The 21,601-nt window shown below is 48.8% G+C and overlaps 9 protein-coding genes across 9 annotated transcripts; 5 read left to right on the top strand and 4 right to left on the bottom strand.

Moving 5' to 3' along the window:
• Positions 1–1,070: 1,070 nt before the first annotated feature.
• On the top strand, positions 1,071–5,163 carry AtWU_05084 (vegetative incompatibility protein HET-E-1; the record flags this gene model as incomplete). The annotated part of the gene is made up of 4 exons (XM_035500194.1): positions 1,071–1,748; positions 1,893–2,478; positions 2,537–3,167; positions 3,228–5,163. 4 exons carry the CDS (start codon positions 1,071–1,073, stop codon positions 5,161–5,163), a joined length of 3,831 nt encoding a protein of 1,276 aa, XP_035356087.1.
• A 321-nt stretch (positions 5,164–5,484) lies between these two features.
• AtWU_05083 (polysaccharide lyase-domain-containing protein) lies at positions 5,485–7,982 on the bottom strand (the record flags this gene model as incomplete). The annotated part of the gene is made up of 4 exons (XM_035500193.1): positions 5,485–6,390; positions 6,445–6,580; positions 7,183–7,267; positions 7,331–7,982. The coding sequence occupies 4 exons, from the start codon at positions 7,980–7,982 to the stop codon at positions 5,485–5,487; spliced, it is 1,779 nt and encodes a 592-aa protein (XP_035356086.1).
• A 437-nt stretch (positions 7,983–8,419) lies between these two features.
• Positions 8,420–9,741, top strand: AtWU_05082 (uncharacterized protein; the record flags this gene model as incomplete). Its single annotated transcript, XM_035500192.1, has 3 exons — positions 8,420–8,501; positions 8,555–8,839; positions 8,897–9,741. The coding sequence occupies 3 exons, from the start codon at positions 8,420–8,422 to the stop codon at positions 9,739–9,741; spliced, it is 1,212 nt and encodes a 403-aa protein (XP_035356085.1).
• A 252-nt stretch (positions 9,742–9,993) lies between these two features.
• Positions 9,994–11,763, bottom strand: AtWU_05081 (putative MFS transporter; the record flags this gene model as incomplete). Its single annotated transcript, XM_035500191.1, has 6 exons — positions 9,994–10,012; positions 10,063–10,493; positions 10,547–11,020; positions 11,083–11,161; positions 11,219–11,445; positions 11,509–11,763. 6 exons carry the CDS (start codon positions 11,761–11,763, stop codon positions 9,994–9,996), a joined length of 1,485 nt encoding a protein of 494 aa, XP_035356084.1.
• Positions 11,764–12,146: 383 nt separating this feature from the next.
• On the top strand, positions 12,147–13,659 carry AtWU_05080 (glycoside hydrolase family 88 protein; the record flags this gene model as incomplete). The annotated part of the gene is made up of 2 exons (XM_035500190.1): positions 12,147–12,296; positions 12,370–13,659. The coding sequence occupies 2 exons, from the start codon at positions 12,147–12,149 to the stop codon at positions 13,657–13,659; spliced, it is 1,440 nt and encodes a 479-aa protein (XP_035356083.1).
• Positions 13,660–13,764: 105 nt separating this feature from the next.
• AtWU_05079 (putative C6 transcription factor) lies at positions 13,765–16,274 on the bottom strand (the record flags this gene model as incomplete). The annotated part of the gene is made up of 3 exons (XM_035500189.1): positions 13,765–14,740; positions 14,789–15,348; positions 15,408–16,274. 3 exons carry the CDS (start codon positions 16,272–16,274, stop codon positions 13,765–13,767), a joined length of 2,403 nt encoding a protein of 800 aa, XP_035356082.1.
• Positions 16,275–17,945: 1,671 nt separating this feature from the next.
• On the bottom strand, positions 17,946–19,236 carry AtWU_05078 (glycoside hydrolase family 27 protein; the record flags this gene model as incomplete). Its single annotated transcript, XM_035500188.1, has 2 exons — positions 17,946–18,568; positions 18,633–19,236. The coding sequence occupies 2 exons, from the start codon at positions 19,234–19,236 to the stop codon at positions 17,946–17,948; spliced, it is 1,227 nt and encodes a 408-aa protein (XP_035356081.1).
• A 460-nt stretch (positions 19,237–19,696) lies between these two features.
• On the top strand, positions 19,697–20,450 carry AtWU_05077 (uncharacterized protein; the record flags this gene model as incomplete). The annotated part of the gene is made up of 4 exons (XM_035500187.1): positions 19,697–19,953; positions 20,007–20,106; positions 20,162–20,260; positions 20,325–20,450. 4 exons carry the CDS (start codon positions 19,697–19,699, stop codon positions 20,448–20,450), a joined length of 582 nt encoding a protein of 193 aa, XP_035356080.1.
• A 552-nt stretch (positions 20,451–21,002) lies between these two features.
• AtWU_05076 (uncharacterized protein) lies at positions 21,003–21,242 on the top strand (the record flags this gene model as incomplete). Its single annotated transcript, XM_035500186.1, has 1 exon — positions 21,003–21,242. One exon carries the CDS (start codon positions 21,003–21,005, stop codon positions 21,240–21,242), a length of 240 nt encoding a protein of 79 aa, XP_035356079.1.
• Positions 21,243–21,601: the final 359 nt, after the last annotated feature.

The raw sequence follows: 21,601 nt of genomic DNA, 5'->3' as shown, positions 1-21,601 counted from the left end.
GGATGGCCTAATCGGGTTTAGTGCGCCGCGGTCGCGGCCCGTGCTTTGACCGCGGTCTGAAATCTACTGCTATAACACTCATTCCTCAATGATCAACCTACGTTTCGGTTTGATAGATTCCAACGAACACTACTATATGATGTATCGCAAACATGAAGACTGAAACATGTTAATACTAAGATTTGGAGCTGTAGGGCCCGAAGACCCTCCGCCTTGTGTTGAGGTAACCTTAACCCCGTGCAGAACTCACAGCTGCAACAAAATGTCCGTCTTTGTCGACGTTCGTTATTTTACAGATAGATTGAATTATTTTAATTATCATCGACGTGTACCATCAAACCGTGCTGCGGGGCTCAAAGATGAGCATACTGCCATTCCACCCTCGTGGAATGGGTTGGCCGGCGGGCGACGAGTAGCAGTAGGTCAAACTTGAACTTCAGACTGAGTTTGATATCCCTATGTCCGTGGAACTAGACAGAGATGATTGTAGAAGCTCCAACCACTCCCCGTTTGAAGGACAGGGGAAGGCCACGCAGATCAGAGCGTCAATGCAACTGGCAGAGAAAAGGCAGCAAGTGGATGGAGGGGGATACTCCGTGCAGGGGTATTAGGTGTGTACAGTTCACCTCCTTTGTCCACTAACCACCCCATCCATGCATTCTGTATCTTCACTGCCGTGATTGCCTTCTATTGAGGCGGGCATTGGTTTGTTCCAAAGCAGTCAAGCCTGAGCTCATCAACTTCATTCCGTGTTATGTTGGTATTATTCACCAGTTGATAGGAGTTGTGGAAAGCACCACCTCGATCAGGGATGCTATTTGAATAGCATGCCCAGGAATGGCACGTCATCAGACAGCCACTTCTGGTATGAGGACGAAAAAGAAAAAGCAATGTTTGCAGCTGGTGCCAATTGTCAGTGGGCGAAAGAAACAAGATAGACCTATCGACCTACTTAGCGCGTGAACCCCGCGTGTGGCTGAGCCAGCACACAATCGATCACGCCCGACAGCTGGGTCTAAACACCGGGATTTGCCCTCCCGGAGCTACTGGATTCTAATCTCTGCTATGCAATGCCCAAGTTATGGTCAACGTGCGGAGCAAAGATGCATCGGTTGAAAGAAAAAATTTCAAGCCGGTTGCATCGTTCTCGACATAAAGAGCCTGCTGCCGATTATCAGTCCGCGTCACCAGACTGCAAGCGAAGTGACCCCATTGAACCCGCAAAGGAGCCCTCACAGAAGAGAAGTACGTCTGCATCGGATGAGGTGTTAATCACAAATAAGGATCAGCATGAAGAGGCTGTGCCTCGAAACTTTACAGAAAAAAGAAGGTCACTATCAACCAGCGACACCCGACGTGAGATCAGCAGTGTCATAGGTGACGATAAGACCCCCGATTCCAGCTTGCCCGGTTATTCGAAGGAGCTAAATGACGACAAGAAAGTACCTCGAAATCTCTGGAAGGAGTCGTTTGACAAGCTCTCTCAGAAAACACAAGGTCACCTTCGAGATTTGGGCTACGAAACGAGTTTGGACACAAAGCAAGGAGATCTGGATGGTCTGCTTAAGGACCTCCAGGAGAAGACGGAATTTCGAGAGAAGGAGGCCTGGAAGTTCAAGAATGATCATCTTGTGCGAGACTACGCTGCCACATGCGCGACGTGGGTGAAGCGGACCGGGGACCTTGTCGTTCCGTTCGCACCCTCGCAAGCTGCAGGGCCCTGGGGGTTGATCAAGGCGGCTTTGGAGGTAGGTTTATGCCCATATAACACAGCGAGAATGGACGTCCCAATAGTGCTTGGGGTTGAGGTTCCACAGATGATTCCTTCGAGCATGGTCTCGATAGAGCAGTTTGTGCAATATTCAGGCAGCGTGCTGACTGAGAACTCGTAGATCCCGGTAAGCCTTGCTGCTAAGATGACCGCCTTACTTGGGGCTGTAGAGCGAATTCTGCAGGCCACATATCGTGGCAGACTATATGAGTCCGCTTATGCGACTGAAAACGGTGACTTTCCTGATCCTCTACGCCGAGACCTTGTGAATGTATATCGGGCTGTCCTGGAGTTATTTAGCAACAGCATTAATATGCTGTCGGGCTCGAACTGGGCTATGATCTTGGACGCAGTGTTCGACAAAGGCTCGGATGCTTTTTCGGATCTGATAGCTAAGGAGAAAGAGCTCGCCGATACTGCTCAGGCATGCAGTGCAGCGCAGGGTAGAAAGGCAATACAGCACCTACAGGACATTCAAGGGCACCTACCCCGCATAGAGGCCCAGGTTGTAGAATGTCTGAAGGAGCTTAAGGACCGGGAGGCTAGGGAGATACTAGAATGGGTCTCAACGGTCAAATATAGGGCTCATCATAATAATGTGCGCAACAATCGGACACTAGGCACGGGTGAATGGCTCTTACAAAAAGATGCATTCCGAGACTGGGAAGAAAGCAATTCTTCGGCAGTATTATGGTTGCGAGGGTCTCGTAAGTTTACCCTCAGTTTTTCTCTCGTCTGTCTAGACTTGGCGCTAATGCCGTCAAGCGGGTGTGGGGAAAACCTTCCTTACTTCGAAGGTTATCGATCATGTCCAATATAATTTGGCAAGAACGTCCAAAGACGAAGGGTTTGCCTACTTCTACTGCAACCGGTTCGAGGACATTCGAACACGGCCCCTTGCCGTGGCGCAGAGCTACGTGCGTCAGCTATTCTCTTCCGCAAAGGAGACCAGTTCAAACAAGGCCTATTCGAAGTACATACAGTCTATACTTAAATCCACTTACGAGGACTTACGTATGGATTGTGCCGATCTGGACTTGGAATACTGCAGGGAATTGATGTCAGAATTCCTGAACATTTACCCCCGAACTACAATGGTGTTGGACGCTTTCGACGAATGCGATCCTGCTTCGCGTGGTGACCTCCTTGAGCTGTTTACAGACTTGCTTTGTAACAGTACAAGACCAATCAAGCTGTTCATTGCAAGCCGACCTGATGGAGATGTTCAGCAACAGGTTCGCTCGCATCCAAACATCGAGATTCAGGCGACCGATAACCAGCAGGACATTCAGGCCTACATCAACCAAGAGATGCTAAAGCTGATCAAAAGGGACAGTGTATTCTGCGATCTCCAGGATAGAATCAAGTCAACTTTGTCAGCGAAAAGTCAAGGAATGTAGGCACATGCATCTCTTGCTCTTTAAAGGTCCATGAGGTTTGCTAATGATGTTGTTAGGTTTCAATGGACCTACCTGCAACTCAAACAGCTCGAGAGATGCATCTCTCCTGAAGCTATACTGGAGTGTCTGAAGACACTCCCCGAAACTCTCGAAGATACGTACGAAGGACTCTTGAAGGAGATAGAGAGGAAGCCTCCCCACGACCGAGATCTCGCGCTACGCGCTTTCAAGTGGGTTCTGGCCGCACGAGAACCGCTTCCACGGGAAGCTCTACTCGAAGCAATCCGAATCAATCCTGACAGTATGGATACAAAGTTGTGTGCCTCAATTAGCGCCGATGCATTGTTGGCATTATGCCGCAATCTTTTAGTCATCGATTCCGAGCGGGACGTATGGAGAGTATCGCATTTATCGGTCGCAGAGTATTTTGAGCTCCGTAAAAGCTGGACTGCTGCAGTCACCAACCTGATGGTGGGCAAAGCGTGCTTACTGTTTATGTTGAGCGAAGCTTGGAATGAAACCACGCACAAATTTCCTCGCTACCAATGGGAAGAGACGCCCGAATGGTCCTGCTTTACACGAACATTCATCTACTACATCTCCTTTTTCTGGCCAACACATATTGCGATCTTAAACCCTACCGGCGAGTCGACAGAGGTATTTTCTCCTGTAGTTGAGCTTCTGGAGAGGTTTCTCGGTGCTCCGCAGGATAGCAGCGCGCAATACCGAATCTGGGCTCAGTGGTATGGTGAAGGTTTAAGTCCTCCTAAATACTCTATACTGGCCGTGTGCCGATTTGGATTCCACCAACTATCGGACTCATGGTGGAATAATGGCGAGCTAAATCTAGCCAGTACTAATCTTCATGGTCGAACCTACGTGCTGCTTGCTGCGGAATATGGCCATATCCAAATTCTGCGGATCCTTCTGGCAAAAGGTGGTACTGTTGGGATACAAGGCGGACCCGACGACACAAGCAAATTCACGCCACTGATCATGGCTGCCTATTATGGACATATTGAGGTGGCCAGATTTCTGCTGAAGGACGCTAAAGCGGACGTGAATTTGGAGGTAGGCGGGGCGCATTGGAGTCCATGCGCATTTGAAGCGGCCATACGTCGAGAAGATATGGACATGCTGCAGCTATTGATCTTTGAAGGCCACGCAGAAGTGAACATGCACCTGAAATGCGGTGGCAGTCCATTGGCTATGGCAACTCGTTCCAATTGGTTGGAGGGCACGAAATTCTTGGTGGAGCAGGGCGGAGCAGATGTCGATATGGTTCTGCAATACGGACCGTACGGTAGCGCCCTGGATGCCGCTGCTAGAAATTTCGACTCTCTGAATATAATAAAATATTTGGTGGGAGTTAAACGTGCAAACGTGAACTTGGCCCTCCAGGTTGGTGAATACGGGAGTGCATTGGCGGCTGCCGTCATGGAAGGGAATTCAGAATGTGTCCAATATTTGATCGAGGTCGGAAATGCTGCCGTCAACATACCGCTCTCGAGAGTATATGGTAATGTGTTGACTGTGGCAGTGGGGAAGTGGAGAAGGGAATTCCCGATGATTAATGGTCTCACGCTTGAGCGGAGAGATATCGTCCGGGCTCTGCTTGGGGCAGGTGCCTCTGTTGTGTCAGATGTTGGGGATGGTGTGATCGTGGATGCATTTGAAGTTTTTAATAGAGGTACCTGGCCGAGAGTAAGGCCCGGAATTGCGACTGATGAAGAGTATTGGTGGAGGGCTAAAGCTAGTGAGGAGAGGGTTATATTCGACGAAGACGGTGCTGATGATATAACGAACGCAGTCAGGAAGGCCACGCTTGTTGAGCTACATACGGCAATGTGGCAGCAATATAATAGTGGCACCCTTGGTATTGAAGCAGCCAGATATGTGGAACGGATGTACCGTGAAGACAATATCCCGAGACTTTCTGAGACAGATTTGAACATAATATCGAGGTATTTCGGGGAAGGCGTTATAATCTGAGTCACAACTGCTCGTTAGCTTTGCTTTTTGATATTTAAATGACTGTACGTAGAACAATTGTTACTATTGTTTTGCATGCTTTCCCTAGATTGTAAAGCGTAGCCATTCTTATGAAGATTTTAGACGATCAGTGTTGCGAAGATCCAGAAAGATTGTGATGTACGTTTTCCGATCACCATACTTTTGTCCTTCGATACTTCAGTCGAGGCTATCGAAAGGCGACATCTCATTGACTCTCAGTAGATTATCGTGCATCAAGTCCGGAAGGCTTTCGCTCATTAATGAATGCCATCAGCGCAAGAGTATAGTCAACGGGGACGTTCAGTGAGAGTAAAGCAACCACTTCAACTCGCCCAAAACCAGCAACCCCCCAACCACACCCAACACAATCTCAATAGCAATCGCCTGAAAAATAACCTTAAAGTATCGAACCCTCGCAGACCGCTCAAACGTCCTCCACGCATCCACAATACCCAATCTCGCATTCCCACTCCCCATCTTCACCTTACCACCAAACTGCCGATCAAACGGCACAATGGGATCAAGTCCCTCAGGCAACATCGACGCCGCCACACGAGTGAATATCGCGTTAACAGGCACAGTGAGTGAGAAAAAGAACATAAACAAGAGAACAACACCAATTCCCCCCTCTCCCTTTCCACCACTCGATCCCTTCTCACCAAGAAAACCCAGAATAACCCACCCAACAGCCCTGGAGACAGCCAAATTCAGCGAGGAAATCACAGACATGACAGCACTATGCAGCACTGCAACAGGAGCAATCCGTTTCCAATTCTGATACCCTAGCATGCGTCGATAGCCGACGAAAGGCGATTTATCTGCGATGACTACATGAACCCATGCCATTTGCCATGTAGCGAGGAACATTCTGCCCATGAAATTGGCTAGAAACGAGGCGAGGGTCATGTGGATGGGAATGGGGATGAACGCAGGCATTAAGAGGGCTAAGACCATATCTAGCGAGATGAAGGCGAGATACATGCGGAATCCGCGGAAGGTGGAGAAAATACCGCCACCGCCGAGGGTGAAGAGGTAGTTGATGGCTGTGCGGAGGTCGCTGGTTATTGGTTTTGGGACTGCGGTGGTGGTGAGTTCGGGATTATTGGAGTTGTCGGTTTGGTTGTCGAGGCGGATGTATGGGGGTGGGTTGGAGTTAGGGTCTTCGATTGCAGCTAGGGCTGCGATGACTTGGGAGGTGTAGGCGACCTGTTCTCTTTCATTAGTATAGTGCTTGTTGTTATCGTTTGACTATTGACTCACCCAGAAAGTTACAAGGAGAAAAGCAAAAACAGTGAAGAAGATGAGAAAGATGCCTATCCATTCTCTCACCAGAGGGTCTTGACCGGGTTGAAGCCGAGCGGATATCACTTCGGTGCCTCGGCGTATCAGAGTAGCACTAACAGATGACATGTTTGCTCATTAAAAGAAATTAGAAACATAATGCAAAACTAAGCGTGGATGAGGGACATAAGAATCTAATGTAAATCGCCACTCTAAGTACAGGCTGAAATGTCTCAGATGCAAACCATGAAAAGTGCAGGGATCTCACCTAATTCTTCTTCGCCAAGGCCGTAGTGCGGGGCGTTTATGATTAGCGAGCATTTTGTCTCACTCATGGTGCTCTCTAATTTGTTTGAAAGAAGTTCCTAGTAAGGTCAGTGAGTGTAGGGCACAAATTCCCAATAGGGAAGAAAACAAGACACTGTAGGTGCTTCGCAGTTGTATATGAAGTTAGTATGAAGATCGACGTCAGTGCGCTGGGCTCCACTTTTCCAGCCAATGAAGCATCTTGCTTGGCCAATGCCGTAACAGAGCACAAGACGTAAATAGATCCTACTTCAATGCAGTTTGATTTTCAAGAGAATACTTCCTCATTATTATGGCAACTCGCTAATACAGCTTTATCTCAAATACCCATTCATCGCCAGCGCGAACCACACAGCAATACTATACACGTTCCTCCAGATGCATCACATTCAAGGATAAACCGTCTCATACCCATCATCGCTGCCATCATCAGTCTCATACCAAGTGATGTTATCGAAGTACAGCGTTCTAGTCGCATCAGTATAGGCGTCGGTATCTAGAAAATCCAGTTAGCAAGAGCCACCACCACAGCCCTATCTCATCTGTTCAACCAACTCACCAAAACAATACTCCCCATTCTTGAAGTACCACCCAGTAGTCAACGCATCGTCATCATCCCAAGTCCCAAAACCCACATCAATATCCGACACACTGTAAACCTGCTCCCCATCCCACCAGACCTCATAAGCGCCATCACTTTCCTCTGACACACGCATATGCACAACAACACTATGCCAGGCATCTCTCTCAATATCATCCACAATCGTCGCCGTCGTGCCAGTAGAGCAAGCAGCACGGTGCGTTGTCTGCAGAGTATTATTCACGATCTCGACAGTGCCACACCACGAGGAGCACCCGCCGGGGCAGAACTGCTGGGCGATGATGGCGCTTTTGTCCGTTGGGTAGGTGTCCGAGGGCACATAGATGGAGAAGCCCTGCCAGCCTTCCTTGGTCATTTGGGCCACGTTGGTGGTGGTGTCGTTTTCAAAGACACAGATCTCGGCGCCTTTGCGGTCGCGGGTGCCGTCGTAGTAGGACTCGTCGAAGTAGACGGTGAGGTTGCCGTCTGTGGCGGTGGAATAGGACGGGGATTCTACATTGCAGGCGGAGAAGGGGGATAGTCCGGAGGTGAAGTTGCTGTGGTAGATGGTACCTGCGCGGGCGAGGTGGTGGAAGAGAGGGAGGGAGAGAAGAGAAAGAATAGACATCATGTTGAAGTGTTGTGAAGCTTGGGATGATGTTGAGAAGGGAGGATGTGGTGGTGATACAGGCTACTTTATATTCTTTGTATTTACTACCCTGAATCAATTGAGTTTGATATCTATATTAAAGTAGGGTTGTTTTGTGCTTGTTCTTCAGGGGCATCGGCAAATGAAGCAGCCGTTCTTCCTCCTCCCCACCAGATCCACCTTCTTCCCGTCTTCTCGGGAAGAACGCGTATGCCACTTAATTTATGCACACCGGCGCATTTTCCGGCTTTTCCCCGCATAGATATTGACTATATTCCTTAGCTCAGTTAGGGAATCGGTCCCTGTCCGGCACTTAGCCCGAGGTCTAATCTAATCTTTGATCATGAGATGAAAGCTAGTAATATGAACAACATGCCATCACCAAGACTCCAACTTTACTACTATCAAGCAATCCGACCATGCATATTCTCAAGTTATGCCTTGCGGTGGCTACCGCTACTCACGTCCACGGGCTGATTCAAGATGTCCCCAGTCTAAACGGTACGAGCTAGACGTTAACCCTCAACAACCCCACTAATGCTAATCCACACCAGGGCCCGTAATGATGGTCCCCGACACACCCGGCTCCAAAAACAGAACGAATCAATTCCAACATCCAGGACTCTGGCACAGCCATGATCAACTCGAGCTCATGCGAACAAATGTCCTCAACGGTGTCGAGCCTTGGGCATCTGCATACACCCGATTCGCTCAAGATCCCTACTCCAATGCATCCTATGAGATGCAAGGCCCGTATCCTGTGATCAGTCGTGGGCAAATAAGCAACTATACTAGTTTCCATGATGATTCTCGCGCTGCATATCAGAATGCTATTATGTGTAAGTACACAAGCCCGAAGGGCCTTTTCCAGGGCTAATAACTTGGATTCAATACAGGGTACATCACCCGCAACGAAAGCCACTGGAACCGCTCCACCACGATCCTCGACGCCTGGGGCTCCGATCTCGAGAACATAATCGGCACAGACCGATCCCTCCTTATCGGCATCGAAGGCTCCATCTTCGCCAATGCAGCCGAGATCATGCGCTGGGAAGGCGGCTGGGTCGAGCAAGGCGCAACATACAAAGGTGGCTCGGGCTTGAGCGTCCAGCTCTACTGGCTCTTCGCCCGACAGAGCATCATCATCGGACAAGCCAACTACGGCATGGCAAGTATCATGGGCTTGCTCAATTTCGCCGTCTACCTGGACGACGTGGCTCTATACAATTATGCCTTATACGCATACAAGTATGATCGCTGTGCCGGAGTTCCTTATAACTATCTAGCTTCCACAGGCCAGAACTCCGAAGCGGGTCGCGATCAGTCCCATGTACAGGATGCGCTGCAATGGACGGCACTTGCTGCGAGGGTCGTGGCTAACCAGGACTATGACTTGTTTGCCTTGGAGGATAATATTGTTTTCACAGCGGCGGAGTATGCAGGGAAATATCTCATGAATCATACGGTGCCATATGATGCGAGCTTTTATCGATGTGAGGTGGTTTTGGTGGATGGTCCTTGGGCGAACATTTCTGCGGTGAACCGGTATATTGGGTATCAGGATGGGAAGACGAATCCGGCTGCTTGGGGTCTACTCTATTATGAAGCTTTGGAGAGGGGGGTTGATGTGCCTTGGACTTCGCGCGTGAAGGATGTTTATGATGCTTCTGTGAAGAGCCAGGCATCGCCGGTTGATCCGTTCAGTTGGGCGGATTTGCTTTTTGCGGTTGCAGAGAAGTAGAAATCTCGATGAGTGTATTTGCTTGGCATGTATATAAACAATGGGTTTGAAAGTAAGTGGTTACTTAATGGCATATCCCTGTTTTGAAGAAGCTCTATATAGACTTTGAATAAGACCGAGATCATTTTGTTCACTATAGTAATGATAGTACTCAAGAGGTCGGTTAGATCCGGCACTCATGTCTGCGAGAACTTTTATGAGTTTTATGATCGTACAGTTATTGTGACATATTCCAGTTCCGTTCATCACTAACTAGCTACTAGCAGGCAGACTATACATTCCCAAATTCAGAACAATTAGAACACGACCTAATAAACATACCGAAAATTCGGATTCTCCCTATCCGTCAAATCCTGGAACGCCAGCTCATGCGAGACATCACTGCTTTCACCCTCCTTCGCCTTATTCCTTCTCATCAAAATCACCCTTGTCAGGACAACCAGCGCAATAAACACAGCATAAATGACTATATGCGCCAGAAAGCCATGCAAGTATCGCGGAGCGTCAGAATTCTGAAAGATCTGCGGAGCGATGAGATTTCCCACCGCCCAACCAACAAAAAGGAATGTCATGGTGAGACTCTTCTTAGTCTGACCGGCTGTGTTGCGGGTGATCAGGGAAATGATCATGTTGCCCTCGGCGAGGAAGAACTGCGTGCAGTAGAAGGCGATGAGCATGCCGCCGGCATTGGAAGATGTGGGTGTTACGACGAGGATGACGATGGTTCCGACGATGGCTGGGATGGTCCAGAACTGGTATCTGGTTAGATTTTGGTGGTGAGTGAGTAGGTAGGGTTAAAGCTTACGATCATGGTTAAACACGTCTGTTGAAAGCGCTGTGAGCACCATGCTGATCCGACCATCACGATGATTGTCCATGAGCCTTGAGCTATATTTAATAGCTCTGTTTGAAGCAGAGAAAAGCCGAACTGCTCGATGATCAGGTTAGAGAAGACGCCTAGGCCACCGATGACCAAGTTGGCCACCAGAATGAGCATCACGCAGCACCAGACGATAGGGTCCTGGATCGTTTCGATGACTTGATATCTTTTGAATTGTCGGTTCTCGATTCCGGTCTCGTTGTGCCGTACCCGCTCTACCATCAGTTTCTTGTCCTCTTCGCTGTAGCATTTAGCTGAGAGGGGGCTGTCTGGCAGGAAGAACCCAATAAAGAACGACCACACGCATGTAGCACATCCAAGAGCGAGAAAGAGCAACTGCCAATTCTTTATCACCCCGCCTACGTACTGTGACGTGCCAAAGGCGAGTAGACCACCGATCTTTTGTGGATAATTAACTGAGCTGCATCTTCAATGTTGAAGCGAGAGGAATAATGACATACCATCAATTGCACTCCAGTCATGCAATACCAGATTGAGTTCAACACCGACTGCTCTTCTCGCTTATACCACATTGCCGTTCTAGCATTAAAGTCAGCAGCAAGACTCACTGAATCCAGAGACCCGGAAAACACTTACATGAGCATCATCGCAGGCTGAATACAACTCTCGAAGAACCCCAACAGAAACCGGACCGCCATCAACGATCCAAAACGTGTAGATGCAGCCGAGCATGCCACGATCGCACCCCAAATAAATACGTTGACAGAGAGCATCTTGGCAACTGGAAACTTCTGCAACAGTAGATTCTGGGGATATTCGCCCACAAGAATGCCGATATACAGAATCGTGCCCAGTAGTGAATACTATATATATTATCAAATCAGCATCAAAGGTACATTGTGAGCTAATATTGGGTTGATGTGTACTTCTTGTCCGACCAGATGTGCATCGTCCTTGATACCCATGATAGAGGCATAATTCAAAATGCCCTTGTCAAGTGACTGAAAGAAATAGGTAACAATTTGAATGACTAAAATTCGACGAGTGATCATCCAGAACAGTCGCTTATCTGTCGCCTCGTCGATCTCAATGCCTGGGTCTGCTGCATAGGGGTCTTTCTTCTCGGTCGACTCGAGGTGATCGGCTGTCGTGGTGTCTATATCGGAGATTTTGGATGCCATTGTGAATCTGGGGATTGTGGGGTTGTGGAGTTAGGCAAATTGAACTTCAGAGAAGGTTATCAATGTATGGATTTGTATCCCCCGGACTCAGTGTGAGAAAGAGCTTGCATGGTGGGGAAGGCTTAGCTGTAACGGGTGTCTCGTAGGCTCGTCGGAGGGACTCCGGGAGATGGCCCGAAATGCCTATCCACGGGATTTTGGCATGGACTTCTTGCGCGGAGGAATTCTCGGACCCTTTTCCGACTGCGAATGCATACTTCCACAAATGAAGAAGGGATTCTTGTAGAGAGGAACAAGCAGGTCTTAACAAGTCTCTTATTGCGTATTCAGTATCCGATTTACTTGTCCTAACCCAGCATCGGTCCTTTGACAAACTAAGAACAATGTCTATCGAAGCAGGACCCCTAGCGACCGTCAACGGCACCGGCTCCGAAGTACTCCCATCCAAGCAATGGACACGAGTACTCGAAGCCCTCTATTCAGAATCCGTCCTAGCAAAGGTCTGGTTCGTCGCATCCAAAGCGATGGGTAGTGTGAGTGATACAATTTCTTTGAGCCGTTATAACACCTTCCAGTAAGCCCGAAAGTAATTATTAACAAAAACAGACAAACCCTCCAATCCTATACCCCGAATACACTGGCGAAGACAAAACTACATACATCTACCGAACCCTCGACTTCTGGACATCCGGATTCTTCCCAGGCTCTCTATACCTTCTTCTAGAGCGAAGCACTCTCTTCTGCGACCGGCATCCTGCTCCCCATTGCACGCAAGCAAACAGCGAGTCCGTTCTCCGCCCCCATCCCCTCCAACACGAGCACCTCTGCCGCTGGTGGACAGCCAACCTGCACCAAAATGCCCTTCTTAAGGATACCCACGACCTAGGCTTCATGATCAACCCCTGGGCAATGAAGGCATGGACACTTCATCGGGACCCAGCAGCATACAATACCCTCATACTTGCTGCCCACTCCCTTGCTAGCCGCTTCAGCGAATCAACCCAGTGTATCCGCAGCTGGGATCAGTGTGTCACGAAGCGCTATGCATACAAAGACCCGTCGCAGGACTTCCTATTTATTATCGATAACATGCTGAATCTGGATATGTTGTTCTGGGTGGCGAGAGAAAGAGATTGTCCAAGGCTATATGACATAGCCAGGGCGCATGCGATCACCACGCAGCAGCATCACATCCGAGATGACTGTACGACCTTCCACGTGGTAAATTTGGATCCCAAAACCGGAGCAGTCAAGTCGAAGTTCACGAACCAGGGATACAGTGATAGTAGCTGCTGGGCACGGGGCCAGGCATGGGGGATTCTGGGGTTTGTGCAGACCTTCGGGTGGACACAGGAGACGGAATTCCTTCGCACTGCTAGAGCGCTGGCGGATGTATTTCTTGCGAGATTGCCGGATGATGGCGTCCCGTATTGGGATTTCGATGCGCCTATTACTGACAACTCACCACGGGATACTTCTGCTGCCATGATCGCCGCTTGTGGAATGCTGCTGCTTTATAAGGCATATAAGAAGCTGCAGGATACTGACGCAGCTAATCACTACCTTCGGGCCGCCATGAAGCTGGTTGATTGTACAGTTGGAGGGTATCTAAATCCCCCTATGCGTTTCGAGGCTGGCCCTTCGTTGGAAGTGCCCGTCTACGCTGACCAGTGTTCGACCCATCAGACTGAGGCTTGGAAAGGCTTTGAAGCACTGAAGGTGGTTGGGGACGGGAACGCCTCTGAAACTATCTTGACGGGCGCGACGATCAATAACTATGAATTTGCTCCTCGGAGGTGGTCGAATCACGGTCTTGTATATGCTGATTATTACTTCTTGCTGTTTGGAAACATGCTTCTTGAGATGGACTTGGTTGATGATTTTGAGAAAAGGTAGCATGGTACAAGCATAAACCCCCCATTTGGGTTGGAATGTAGACTTAGAATATAAAGGTTCGACGTGAAAGCGCAAAAGGATCAATCATGCAGTTTTGTTACAGGTCTAATTCTCAATTCCGTCGGTCGTTGAGTCTTTGGTTAGGCCCCGCGTATTGCCGTAATAACTAATCCGCTGTCCTGGGCTAGATGTCACGTCGAAAAGGTGCGATATATCTGTCGGCATAAGACTAGTCATTGAACTCTCCGAATCATGCCTGGAACCTGACTCATGACTGCGGGTTTCAAGCGGTGAAGATATACTAGGATCCGATGGCAGTTGCATATTATAAAACGAGAACGGATCTAGACCAGTCGGCGAGAAATCCTGCTGGAAGGCTGGTGGCAGCGGTGGGAAGGCTAGGCTGAATGGGTCGAATGAGCAGCCAGTAGACTGCTGCGAAGGGAACGGAGCCAGCTGCAATGGTCCACCAAGCGACTCATAGTCTGGTGGATCATCCGAGTTGGTTCCCACGAGATCCTTGTACATATCCTCCTTAGACTCATCTGAATAGGCGGTTGTGCGAATATCCAGGCTTGGACGAGATACACAGGCTCGGTTCTGTTGGGCTTCGGTCAGTCTAGTTGCGAATTTGAATGCTAGGCTGTCCTCCTGGTGGGCTTGACTGCCGTCATGCTGTCTTGTCCATCGCTGTGAGATCTCCATCAGGTTTGCAATCAAGGTGTTGAGAGCTGGGGATGGTGGCACCCTATTGTGCCTAGCGTGTGCGAGGAGTGTGCGACCGGCGATGAATAGACAAAAAGAAAACTGGGGGTTCGTGAAAATGGGAGAAAAGGACAAGAATTGATCAGCAATGGTTGCTATCTCTGAAGCTGCTTCCAAGCACGTATCGGCGGAGGATGCCGATGGGAGTCTAATGGGACATTTCTGCCAGTGCGCTGGTGGATATGCAATGCCTTGGTGTAGCAGGATTACCGCCGTGTTGTGGGTTATGTGTGCCAGAGTCAGATTTGGATCCATGACTCTCTGTTCGTTTAGGACGCAGGCTTCGCGCCATTTAGGAGGTAAGTGGATTTTCCATCTGCGCGCATCAGCATCATGAAGAGAACGGGACAAGACTTATACGCACTGAATTAGTCGCAAATCTAGTTCCTTGAATTTTACCAGCCATAATCGTGCCTTGCTAGCATCGTTAATCAGAAAGGCGTGGTGAAGATAGAAGTTGGTCACGAGGGCCAGTGATTCAGTAGCCTCAATAATGTACGCAAAAGCGCCGATGGCCTGCTCTTCACAGCCATCTATCGTAGCAGAATGGCTATTAGGAAGGGCAGTGTTCTTGATGTCAGAGATTCCAAAATACGGGGTGCAGACTTCCTGCTCCTTCTCCCACAGAGCGCCTTCACATGGAAGACGGCGCTTCACATCTGCATTTCTCAGACTAATCTTCCAGCCTGTAGAGACGCTGCAGAAGCGGTCCATAAGAAAGACGGCCCAGAACACACGTCGCCGCTCCTCCGCTTCGCTCCACGACCGAGATGGTGTAAGAAAAACCATGCGCCTGATTAGCCGTTCCCCCATGGCCTTGATGCGATATAGGTCATCTTCTTCTACTCCAAGTTGAAGTTGCTCTACGGTTCCTGCCATGCTGCCAATGATAGACCATGAAGAGGGCCCGCGACCGCGATTTATCTGTTCGAAAGTAAATCAGTCTACTTCTCTCTGAGACATATCGTGGGCCTCTAGCTCACTGTTTCAAAAGCGACAATCACCAGCGCCTGTAGATTCTCGACCGAGAAGGTTTCGGTGCTTTGCAAGATTACCTCTTGTCGACTTTTCTTGGCGATCTCTTTCATATCCAACGTATCGCCGTATTGTTTGTTTTGTGAGAAGCGGGCACAGACAGAGACAATGGCATGTAAGATGCAATTGATATGCACTCGTTCTTCCGGCGATCGCATCCGCTCGCGAAATTTCTTGACGTGTAGTATCGGTATCCATGGATGTATATTGGTGAAGTAAAAATCGACGAGTTCAATCAAGACGGCATCAGGTAAGGGGCTGGCCATGCGAGACTCGGATTCTAGAGCAACCGCATGGTAGACCAGCTCATTTTCCACGCGGGCGCGTTTGGCTTGGGGAGGAGCACATTCTGGTGGCGCAGAATCGTCTGTATTTGCTTCTGTGCTCGTTCTTTTTGTCGCCAACTTTGCAGGGTCTAGTACTGAAGCCTTCAGCTGCTCTCGACGCTCCGCCAGGGTCGTGGCTGCCGTGGTCCCCTTGGCCAGGGATCGCGGGGCCTCAGTGTTTGGAAACAAAGACTGCCACATCTGCTGCCAGAGCATCTCCTGGCCCAGAAACATATTCTCGAGCGTCTCGACGCGGCGATATAGCTGGTCAACCGCCCCAGCTCGGAGACCGGGCTTAGTACGTCGATCATCGTAGACGCAAAGGACATCTGATCGCATACATTGCGAACAAGGCTGCGCTCGGTTGCATTTGGCTTTCTTCTTGCGACAAAACTGACAGGCTGGGATTTCCTCCTCTCCTTTGGTGGTTGTTTCCGGCAAGTCTCCTGCGCTGGCGTTGGATGTCGCGGGTTGAGATTTTGCAGTCATCGGGTAGACAGGGCTGAAGTTGTTGAGGTTCACGATAGGAATATTTTCTTCAGGAAGACAGGGACGTCTGACATACAGAACTACGCATGCTCAAACGCGAACGCCCCCATAGGGAATTCCTTCTTTTCCCCGCATTTTGCACTCGTCATGCCACCCCTGGAACATCCTCTTTGCCGTTGAGCTTAGTTGACATGGAGACCTGCGCTGCACCAATCAACTTCCTGTCGGCGGGCGGGGTAATTACCGGCGAGTGTCCGACACCGGAGATTTTCCTAAAATGCTTTAGCAAAATGTTCGATTTGCTATATTAAAAGTTGGAATTAGGAAAGGGATCGACATGTTCGGATAGATAATTGATCAGGAACTCCCGCTTTCAACTGTAGGTAGTGGTTCGTTGCTCCTTAGGAGTTGGGGCGCGCTGGCCCTAATTGTACAGAAAAGCCGGTTTGGTCTCCGACCTTCACTAACTCACTTAAAGGATCTCTAATAACACCGGATATTTACTGAACTAGCATGTTCGTTCTCCCCGAGTTCCAGCGTTTGCTTCTACAAAAGTGTATAGCATGGAAAATGTATCTCGTGCGGAGTGGAAGACAGACCCACCTGCAGTTAATATCCAGGGTCCATGTCTTCAGGGAAGGATCAGCGGGTCACTTACGTATGTGCAGGGGACACTAAAGACCCTTTCCGCGCGTATGAGTGCGTCATGAAAATCCTGCAATGCAATCTAGACTATCCTAAGTAGAATACTCTGTAGAGGCAGAGAACAGCCAAGTGGGACGAACGAAAAGAGAGTGAGTTTGCGAACCCTTGTACACGGGATCCACCAGGCCACGCAACCTGTCAACCCACAATCAGTCCACCTCTCAGAGACAAAAGCAGATTTCAAGATTTAGCATCACCTGGATGTTTTAAGGGTCTAGCCATAGAAGCTTGGACCACTCAGTTACCAACATGCAACGCACTCGACACGAGGTTTGTGGAATGGACTCTTACCACTACGAGCCGAGATTGCAGGAGCATGAGATGGCTCGTTTTCATATCTGTCACCCATAATCGACGTGTTTGCTGGCGTATCACGCGCTAACTAATATGGAAGAAGCTTAGTATATGCCGGTAGGGGTACCTTAACGGCCTATCTTTTATTTTGCTTCCAATCACATCTAGCTCGGTGGTCGACATACACCATGGGTACGTGTTCTATCGACTTTGTCCCTTGCATGTGCCGTCTTTCGGGGTTGCTGATTCCTGTAGACATTTCAATCGCCCCTTTTGCAGAGTGACTGGATCTGGACTTACTGAACCTCCCAACTCCGGCACCATAGGTGGAGCATGCCCCCACATAGTCATGATCAGTAGCACAAGTATATCCTCCACATCACCCTGCCGAGACGCATTCGGCAGGAGGTATACCAGTAGTGAATGCATAATAAGTCCCCCTTATTCTTCTATCATGCCATCAAACCAAGATTTCCAACTTGAGCGCTCTATCCGGTGACGTCCCGTTCACCCCCGGACGAATTGCCCTTCTAGCGAACGTTAAGGCACAAACAAGTCTAGTTTATACAAGTAAGAAATAAATACGTAATGAAATACTACGGCGAGGATGGTAAGTATAGTGTTGATAAAGTTGAAGCGTTTAGAATAGAAGCCACAGCCTGTCCTAACTTGTCATGTCTGCACTCTGAAAACAAGAGTTTGATAGGACCCCAGAGTTCCATTGAATGAGTTGGCATCCTGCGCAGTCTTTCCCGACCAAAGTTCAACAACCTTTTGAGGCGAGCCAAGCCCAAGACTCGCAAAGCTCAGAGACACAGTCTGCAGGTAACTCTTCTCGTTCAGTAGAAGCACAACATATCCCCCCTCGACATTTCCAGCCCATACCTGAAAGAGGCCTTCCTTACTGTGAGCCTCTTTATACGTCACAGGCTCTCCAAGAGCGTCTTGGTTGATGGAGATGATTGCCGTATTGGTGAGCACACCTAAGCTATCATTGGAAAGCTTGCTCAGATCAGCCCCAATTATCAAGGGTGATTTCAGCGCCGCCCAGAACGCAAAGTGTGTCTGTTGCTGGTAAAGTGTGAAATTGGCATTTCCGACTTCGAGCATATCCATATCCAACCAGTGACCCTGAGTCTGATATTGGCTGATTTCTTTCATTTTATTGATAATCGTCAGGACTGAGCAACCGGCATATCCAGTGTTAAGACAGTAGGCGGTCTTGCACTGACACTCGGTTTCATTGGTGAAGCTTGTCGTGATGTCGCCAGACATTCTGTATGAGTGACCGATGTCTGCGGGCAGATGAAATGAGTATCTCAAAGTAGAAGATCAATTTGTTTGTGGGATGTATCTCACCTCCTCCCCAGTGCCAAGGGAACTGATAACCCCAACCACACACAGAATAGAAGATATCTCGACCGGAAAGAGCAAGCGCATTCTTCATTGCCCCAAAGCGGATCTGAGGGGCCTCCGTCATCGACTGGAATCCGCCACAGTTGTCGTACTTGAGATAGTCCACGCCCCAACCCGCGAACGTTTGGGCATCTCTTTCTTCATATCCCCAGCTTCCTGGTCTCCACGCACATGTGTAGTGTCCACTGTCTCCGTAAAGGCCTAATTTTAGGCCCTTAGCATGTACCTCCTCGGCCAGTGCTTCAATGCCCTCAGGGAAGGACGTTGCATTGGCTTGAAGATACCCGTCGGATGTGCGATTGTAGCTTGCCCATCCATCATCAAGCAGCACGTATTCGTAGCCTGCTTCCTTTAGCCCGAGAGTATCGAAGCGCTTCATAACACCCTGGACTATCGTGTAGTTTACCGTCGCTTTGAATGCGTTCCATGAGTTCCAGCCCATCTGAGGTTTTTGTGCCAGGCTATTGCCTCCCAGTGCGGAGTGGACAAAGGTTAAAATCGCCACGATGGCCAAGCGGAATGAAAAGAGTTGATGATTGCGTCCCATTATGCTGCTGGTTATACTGGACGAGTTGTGTGCTGAGGTAACCGAGGAGTCGTTTATGGGGCAATTATAAAAGTTTTATTTGTAGCAGGTTTGTTTCTCCATCAGTGACTAACTATACAACCTCCGGTCATTGTCCGGGTTCCCCACCGTAGTAACGGGAATAGGTAGAATTGGGTTACCAGCTAATAGAGCTGCCGTTTTGCAGCCGAGTGACATATTCTCATTGGCCGGGTTTGGTGGATGGGGTTGCGGAGATACTCCGGGAGATGCAGCGGCCAAACTACTATTAGTGACCCTGAACAACTTGCCCAAATTCTTAGTTATAAACCCTTCAACTAGATCCTTTCAACCCACTATATCGCGTATCTCGAACTTGTTGTTTTTGCACCACTTCGAAAACCTCAATATGATATTCTCGATTTTTCCATTTATAGGCGTCCTTATTTGGGTTGGTTTAGTAATGGCCACAGCAGACCCTCTAAACTACCGAAACATCCCCGGCTACGTAGCCTCCAGCTCCTCAAATGCGACGACCGCTCTAGATTTTATCAAGTCTCGATCTGACTTGAGCATTTTGTCTGAGAAGATCGATGAACTTGGCGGATTTGCACAAGCGTTTGACACAGATCCAGATTGGAAATTTACATTCTTTGCGCCGAATAACGATGCCTTTGAAACTTATACCGGGGCATACTTCGACAGTTTTGAGCCGACACCGTATGTCAGATCATATTTATTGTACTTGGGTTGCTGTCGCTAAATTTGCCTAGAAAAGGGAAATGGTGGCTGGGGAACACTATCATCCACCACTATGTGCCTAACTCCGAGCTCACATCAGCTAGTTTCAATGAGACGTTGCAACGATTTCAGGTGAACATACACATACCCATCCAGAGTTAATGCAGATAGCTGATTTCAAGATTAGACTGCCACCTACCTCTTCGTGAGCTCGCAAGTACAGGATGGAACGGTTGTTCTCAACCAAGTGGCTAGAGTAGTGGAATCAGATATCCCAGTCACCAGCGTACGTACTCATTACCTTTTTGCAAGACCATCGAACGATAATCTTCTAATTGTTATTGACATAGGGCGTGGTGCACATCATCGACCGTATTCTAGATCCATCAGCACAGGTATTCGAAACCGATCTTCCGCGAATGTCACAGACTTTCATCGCAGGGAGTTGCTCGAATCCTCAGCTTTCATATTGTTGATCTAAGTCAGCCACTTGCAAATTGGCCAGATTTATCCTACTATCATCATTGTCAGAATATCATCTTATGGTACAGACGCTGCCAAGAGTCACTAAGTAGGCATTCATAGACTAATCAAATCTCACCAAGTGTTGGTTTCATTCCTTCACAGGAATCATACCCCTGTAGATAAGGAGCTCCAAGCTAAAACCTACCAAATCAACCACGGTAATTCTAATGAGTCACTGGCATTCTGCGCTCACTCGGGCAACCAAGTCTAGGCATCTACCATGACCCCATATATCAAAGAAACAGGTAGTACAGACAACAGGCAGCAGACAAGACCAATCCGGCCACGTTTTCTGCTTACTTGTTAACTCTATTTTATAAAGCAGCAGCAACACCTTACCCTGAGGCCGCCACATCATTATCGAATCTTCTACTGAAAAAAATACTGTTTCCGTGAACCAAATCCTCTTTCATACATCTTACAAACCTCTATCCTGCCTCCACCCTCAGCAAACCCAATACATCTTTCTTCATTCCACCGCCCTCGAAAGAAGCCCACCCAAAATGAAACTCCTCACCTACCTCCTCACCATCTACGCCACCACCGCCCTATCCACCTCTATCAGTGCCGAAGAAGAATGCGGCTCCCTCGGAGTACTGAAAATCGACCCAGCCGATCTCCCCGAAGGCGTCATCCCCGCTGATGTGCGCAAGTGCGCAGATCATCCGCTGGGCCATCTGCCGCACCCCGGTGCTGCTGCAGGTGGTGTGTTGCAGCGTATTCTGCCGGGTTGGATGTTTTGAAATGGACATTTCATCTCTCTATTATCTCGGTCTGGTTGTTGTTAGGGTGTGAAGGCTGAAATAAACATATCTCAGGGCAAAGGGTTGGTCAGATTCCATGAATGATTTGGAGGCATGATGTCGTGTTATGGACGAAGGAATGATTTGAACTGCAGCTCTGCATCTGTGAGAGTTTGGGCGGGTGACAGCCACCTGAGGGAAGAAACTCGAAATGCAGAACTGTCCAGTCCACTAGAGTTTTGAAAATGTACACCTTAACGACTTATTACGAGCCGCCGGTTCCAAGGAGCTGATATGTAAATGGTCGCTAGAAATAGTTAGAGCTTTCAATCTACCTCCCACCCAGATCCCACCAGCTT

Source organism: Aspergillus tubingensis, assembly GCF_013340325.1.
Source record: "Aspergillus tubingensis WU-2223L DNA, scaffold_7, whole genome shotgun sequence".
NCBI classification, from domain to species: domain Eukaryota; kingdom Fungi; phylum Ascomycota; class Eurotiomycetes; order Eurotiales; family Aspergillaceae; genus Aspergillus; species Aspergillus tubingensis.
Note: the sequence above shows the minus strand (reverse complement) of the source record. Positions and strands in the feature narration are given on the sequence as shown.